This window comes from Lipotes vexillifer, unplaced genomic scaffold, assembly GCF_000442215.2.
Source record: "Lipotes vexillifer unplaced genomic scaffold, Lipotes_vexillifer_v1.1 scaffold636, whole genome shotgun sequence".
NCBI lineage: Eukaryota > Metazoa > Chordata > Mammalia > Artiodactyla > Lipotidae > Lipotes > Lipotes vexillifer.
In genome coordinates this window covers 1846827-1853407 of record NW_006786547.1, presented here as the reverse complement: position 1 = coordinate 1853407, position 6581 = coordinate 1846827, and the positions used below count along the sequence as shown (strand labels likewise).

Here is a 6581-nt window from a genome sequence, read left to right as displayed (position 1 = left end):
CCCCCGAGGTGCCGCATCCTCCTGGAGGCCTCCCTGTGATGCTGCCTTAGAGCACGTGGTACGGGGGCCTCGCCCACCCGGTCTCTCTGCTGGAGGAGCTACTGTTTTGCCTTTGCAGTTAGGATGTCATCTGTGGGGAAACACATGGGGACCAGGTACATAAGCCGGCCTTGACTGAGCTCCCCCGATGCATTTCCGCCACAGCCGATGGTTCACTGATTCCACTTCCTTCTGTGTTTATGTCAGCTTTTCACTGGGAGAAAGTGTTTCCCCTTTCTTAGCCGTTTGTGTATGTCAGTGTGGCCTCACTTTTTCACTCACAGGGTAAACCAGTTGGTCATTACTGCTACGTTGGCATTCCATGTGGATCATGCTGGTTTTGACACGTGGACTCTTGCTGGTGGGCCCTCAGGCTGGCCTCCCGGTCCTTCTAATATGTCCCCTCGTCTTCGAACACGTCCATGCCTTTGGACCCACGGTGCCGCCCCCCCCCCCGCCACCCCACATCTTGTTTTTGCCTTTTGCTCCAGTCCTGGAACCAACTGCTCCTCCAAGAAACCTGATTCCTTTTAGTGGAAACCACGTTTAGAAATAAGGTCTGGGCACTTGGTGTGCTCACTGCTGCTTTGTATCTGAGTCTCTCCACGCAGAGAGCTAGAAAGTGTAGGTACACACGAGCACAGACGACCAAATGTGTACACACGTGCATGCATGACCAAATGTGTATGCACACGACCAAATGTGTACACGCATGCACACACGACAGAACGTGTACACACAAGACCAAATTCGTGCACAGCCAAATGTGTGCACACACGCACACATGACAGTGCGTACACACATGACCGAACGTGTGCACACATGCGCACACGACAGTGTGTACGCATACGACCAAATGTGTGCACACACGACTCACGTGTCCGTATCTGCATCTGCTAAGACCGTGTGCTCGCACAGATAGCTCCCGTCCCTCCCGGACGTGACATCTCCCACAGTGGCCCCAGCTCACACTCTGCTCTGTGTGGCAGGCCGGTGGCCCGTAAGACCCGTGAGGCCAGGTGGCTGGCGAGCAGGTGCCATTTGGCCGAGGACTCCACCGCAGCACCCTCTCTCTCTCCCTGGTGGTTGATTCCGGCATCTACCCCACAGGGCTGCAAGCACAACAGCTACGAAGACGCCAAGGCCTACGGGTTCAAGAACAGGCTGATCATCGTGTCGGCGGAGACAGCAGGCAACGGGCTGTACAATTTCGTCGTGCCACTCCGGGCCTACTACCGGCCCCGCAGAGAGCTCAACCCCATCGTGCTGCTGCTGGACAACAAGTGAGGGGCAGAGGGCACCCCAAACCTTTGGGAGGCAGGGGAGCAGCCCCCGGCCCTCGGCAATGCTCCATCGTCCTCCCGCAGGGCTTCTCCTGGCCTTGCTGGGTCCCCACGACCGTAAGCCCCCAGGGGCCAACCTCCAGCACTGCTACCCCCAGAGGCCTGGCAGCCCTGAGGCCGGGGTCCAGCCCCGGCTGTCCTGACCCCTGGGGCCTCGGTTTCCCCGCGGGTACAATAAAGAGCAGCCCCACTGGCTTCTAAAGGCCCCCCTGGTCCCACACGCTGCGGTCCTGGGGCCCCTGCTCGCCCAGGCCAGGTTTGGGCTGGCCATGGGCGCTGGCGGCAGAGCAGGGTGGGTGCCTCCAGGACCTGCTGTGCCCACAGGCCTGACCACCACTTCCTGGAGGCCATCTGCTGCTTCCCCATGGTCTACTACATGGAGGGCTCCGTGGACAAGTAAGACGCCGCTCCGCGGGAGGACCCCTGCCCTCTCCCCTCCTCCCCGGGCGGCCAGGGCGGAGTGGGAGGGAGCAGACACACCCCAGGCCGTCTCCCCGCAGCCTGGACAGCCTGCTGCAGTGCGGCATCATCTACGCCGACAACCTGGTGGTGGTGGACAAGGAGAGCACCATGAGCGCCAAGGAGGACTACATGGCCGACGCAAAGACCATCGTCAACGTGCAGACCATGTTCCGGTGCGGCGCGCGGCCCGCCCTGAGTCCCCACCCACATCCGTGACTGGGACCCGCCCTGAGCCCCAGGGACCCGCCCTGAGCGCCCCCGCCCACGTCCGCGACCAGCCCCACCCTGAGCCCACATCCACGAGCGGGACTCGCCCCGAGTCCCTGCCCACATCCGTGACCGGGACCCGCCCCCCGCCCAGGCTCTCTCCCAGCCTCAGCATCACCACGGAGCTCACCCACCCATCCAACATGTGGTTCATGCAGTTTCGTGCCAAGGACAGCTACTCTCTGGCTCTTTCCAAGCTGGAAAAGGTGAGCAGCCCCGCCCGACCTGCCGAGCTGAGGGCTTCAGCCCCTGCACCACAACCTGGAGGGAGTGGGCGACTGGGGCCATGGGAGGCCTGGGTGCCTGCCCTCCTCCGGCCAGGGGGCTCAGAGACCTGGGCTCAGCCCCATCGTGAGGCTCTTGAGTGTGTAGCCTGGAGACCTCAGGGTCATCGGCCAGGAGCGGACATTGTCCCCCAGGCCCGGCCTCGTGTGGGGCAGAGGTTGCCCATCACGCCAGAAATTACTAGCCCAGGTGACACCGGCCCCGACACCGCGGCCAAACCTGAACCGTGTCCGTTCTGTCAACTGCCCGGCAGGGACGTGCTCGTCCCGGTACAGTCGGGGTGGGGGATAAGGGGGCACAACTTGCCTCAGGTCACACAGCAGTGCGGTGGGACAGCCGAAAGTCAGCTGTCTGCTTCTCGGGCTCCAGGACGGGCATCAGCTGGGCTCAGGTGTGGAGCCTGGGGACACGGGCGGCACGGGCCTGGTGTTGCCGCCCTGGCACGTTCGTGGGCCCCAGGCCGCTGCCCGGGTCAGTGCAGCACTACCCTCCACCAAGGGGCAGGGCCGTGCTCAGGCTGCCTTGGGTGAAACCAGGAAGCAGGTGGGCTGCCACGGAGGAGACCCTGGCCGCTGCGGCCGGGGAGCAGTGACCATTCCCTGGGAGCCTGGGCTGGGGTCCTCGTCAGGGGACGGCTTGCACTTGCGTGGCTGACCCTGTGCCACACCGGGGAGGACCCCCGAACGGCCGCTCCCCCAGGCCAGGCCTGGCCACTGACAGCAGACAGAGGGACAGCATGGGAGCTCTGAACCCGGACAGACAACAGAAGTGAGTTCCCGTGGTGGCCCTGGAGCTCCTTGGATGGCAGCTGGGGGCCTCAGTCAGCGGCCCGGGAGCTCGGGCCATCCTGCTCTTGGAGGAGGCTTGGCCTGCACCCCACATGATGGCCCACTGGACCCTCCTAAACGCCCCCTTGCAGTGCCCCGTGAGCTGAGCCTGCCTCCGCTCAAGGCTGGGCCGTGGGCTTTGGAAGTCAGCCTCAGCAGCCCCAGCCGGACTGTATCCAGGCGCTCGGGCCAGTCTGATCCAAGCACGGGCAGGGGTGACCAGCACAGAACTGTGGTCAAGGCTGACACCCTGGTGCTGGCCCTCACTTGCCGCCTTCCCTCGAGCAAACCCAGTTCCCCACAGGCCTTGCACCCGGACCTGTTCCGGAGGTGGGCGTGAAGTGGGTCCGTCAGCAAACACGCAGCAAACGTCCTCCCACTCCCCTTTCCTTGCACGGCAGACATCTCAAATCCACCTGCCACCCCCTCCCTCTGTGGCAGGCATCACCACTCAATAGCACCTTCCGCTGCAGCAGCATCTCCCGGGGCAGGGGCGGGCAGCCCACTCCCCACCCCGTGGGTGCACGGCGGGGAGCCCAGTCCTGTGGTTTGTGATCTGGAGAGAAGTCAGGAAGTGAGCACGTGTGACCGTGGGCGGCTGCAGCCTTGGGCGCTTGCTGGCTGAGGTCCACGTGGGACAGGGCCGAGGATGGGGCAGGGAGGCGGGCAGAGCCACGTGATGCCACCCAGTCTCTGGAGACGGAGCTGGCGCGCCCACCCCACGCAGAGAGGATTCCGCGGAGGATGGGGAGGGAAGATGGGATCGCGCTGTACATACAACCTGCATAAGACAAGTCCTGTTTAATGAGTAGAAACTGAAGGAACACTGGGAATATTTCCGGCATTCAGATCAACGTGCTTCCAAGAGGTCGCGCTGGCACTGAGGGGTGATTCAGGTGCAGAGGGTGGCGTCCGTGTCTCCCTGGAGGTTGTTCTCAGGAAGATCTCCCAGAGTCGGGGCTCCCCACCGCATCCCAGGACGCAGGCTCCCAGTGGCGTCATCGTTCTAACAGTGTCAGCGCCCGTGACAGTGACCTTGGCCGGGAGCCCGTTCAGACTGGCCCCTCTTCGGCAGGGCCCCGGATGCTCACCCAGTCCTGCGCCTGCTTCCCTGTGGCCGCGTGGTTCTCAGGAGGGCTCGTCCCCGTGTGTTTCCACGTTTCACTGTCGCGTGCGACCTCGGAGCTCGGGCTAAAGCCTCTGGACCCTCCGCGGCCGCTGCAGAGTGGACAGCATGAAACCAGGGCCCCCGTTCAGACCCGCCCTGGTTCTCTTCTCAAACCATTCATTGTTCTGAGAGAAGGGAAGCTGACAACTTTAACGATTTCGGGAATCTCTCCGTTTGTCCTCATAACGTGCGACCTGGGCTCTGAATGTCGCCGTGGGAAGACGCAACCTGGAGTCACCACGCCACGCGGCTCTGCTTCTGCGGCCCTTATGTGACAGCGCACTGTTTCCCTCCTGGATGCCCGCGTGCCGTCCAGCGCGCCCTTGGGCTCCCTGCTGGTGGGGAGGGACAGAGGCGAGGCCTCCTTCCCCGGGCGTCTGTCTGCCCCGCCGTCCAACCCTGCAGCAAGGAGGCTGCCAAGGCAAGGAGCAGCCTCAGTCAGAAGGGCCACGAGAGGGCTCTTGGTGGTCTACGCGGCCCACCTTCTGTCTGTTCGAAGCGTGTTCTGGTCCAGCAGGAAGGACAGTCTCCCGGGCTCAGAGCCGCCTCTCAGCCATAGGCCGACCTGGTGCGGTGGGGACAACGCCCCCCAGAAGCCCCCGCCCTAGCCCTGGAACCAGCACAGGGTGGAGAAGACGATTCCATGAAGAATCCTGAGGTGGAGGGGGTCCTGGTTCACCCAGGGCCCACACGCCATCACCAGGGGTCTTGCAAGGGGGAGGCTGGAGGTCAGCGTGGAGGTGGAGATAGGGCCAGAGGCCAGGGACGTGGTCAGCCTCTGGAAACGGCGAGAGGGGGAGGAAAGGGTCGTCCTCTGGGGCCGCCGGCCAGAGCACGGCACCGTGACGCCTGGTTCCAGCCCTTGAAATCCGTTCGGACTTGCAACGTCCAAAACCGACAGAGTAAACGCGTGTGGTTTTGAGCTTTGGGGTTTGTGGTCGTCTGTTCCGCGGCCACGGGAGACGCACACAGTGGGTCTAAGGGACCCGCGTGGAGCCTCGCGACGCCACGCACACAGCACAGGCAGACATGTCTGTCTCTGCTCACGCGCATGCCCTGCCGTCCTCTCAGTTTCGCTCACGGACTCGTGCTCTGGGGTGAAATTACCGCAAGGGTTAGGGTTCCGCGATGGCAACGGCAGGGCATTAAACCAAGTACAGGCCCCCGTTTCTTTCCAGCAGAGCCCCGAATCCTTACCCCCGCCTCTGGCCCCCCGTGTGTCTGGGGGGACGCGTAGCTGGGTGGTCGGCCTGTGGTCGGCCGTCTGCTGTGTGTGTTCACACACTCGCCCTGCACACGCGCGCACACCTCGTGCGCGCGGAGGCCCCTGGGCTGCCTGCCCCGCGCGGCCGCGGCTGTGGCCACGGGCACCAGCCAGCTGCGCCCCTCGTCCTGCAGAGGGAGCGGGAGAACGGCTCCAACCTGGCCTTCATGTTCCGCCTGCCCTTCGCCGCCGGCCGCGTCTTCAGCATCAGTATGCTGGACACGCTTCTCTATCAGGTCAGCGGGGCGGGGGCGGGCCGGTGCCCGGCATCCAGTTCCAGCCCTGAGCCACGTGTCCCTCGCTGAGCATCCTCCCCTGGGTCCCCAGGAGGCCGGCCAGGACTGGGAGGCTCTGGGTCCCATCCCCCCCGGGGAGCAGCAGGGTGAACCCGAGTGTCCCCCGTCCGTTCTTCCCAGGAGAGCGCTGCCCTGGGGTCGGCTCCCGGCAGCCTCTGGGTTTCTGATCCCTTTTGACCTAGTGCACTCGGCCTAGTGAGCGACCACGGCCAGGAAAGGCCGCCCAGCTCTGTCTGCTGGGCGCACCGCATGGGAGGCTGTGGGCGCCTGGCGCGCGTGTCCAGGGGATGTGGAGGCAGATCTGCCCGCACCGCCCGGCCTCACTGCGGCCCCTCCTCTCCAGTCCTTCGTGAAGGACTACATGATCCCCATCACCAGGCTTCTCCTGGGGTTGGACACCACGCCGGGCTCGGGCTACCTCTGTGCCGTAAGTGCCTGGGCCAGGCGGGCGGGCGGGCCCTGCTGGGGAGGGTCCTCCTGCCCGAGGCCGGCCCAGCCCAGGCTCCCGCGCTCCAGATGAAGGTCACAGAGGACGACCTGTGGGTCCGCACCTGCGGCCGCCTCTTCCAGAAGCTGTGCTCCTCCAGCGCCGAGATCCCCACCGGCATCTACAGGACCGAGTGCCACATA

At 64.4% G+C, this 6581-nt stretch overlaps 1 protein-coding gene across 1 annotated transcript in view; it reads left to right on the top strand.

The window, feature by feature from the left end:
* The window catches only part of KCNT1 (potassium sodium-activated channel subfamily T member 1), a 73683-nt gene that overhangs the window by 59430 nt on the left and 7672 nt on the right, over positions 1-6581 (top strand). Inside the window, exons 21-27 of the mRNA XM_007459024.1 lie at positions 1150-1322; positions 1707-1778; positions 1883-2017; positions 2206-2317; positions 5790-5891; positions 6295-6378; positions 6468-6580. Coding sequence (XP_007459086.1) covers positions 1150-1322; positions 1707-1778; positions 1883-2017; positions 2206-2317; positions 5790-5891; positions 6295-6378; positions 6468-6580 — 791 coding nt within the window. The remainder of the gene's footprint in view (positions 1-1149; positions 1323-1706; positions 1779-1882; positions 2018-2205; positions 2318-5789; positions 5892-6294; positions 6379-6467; position 6581) is intronic.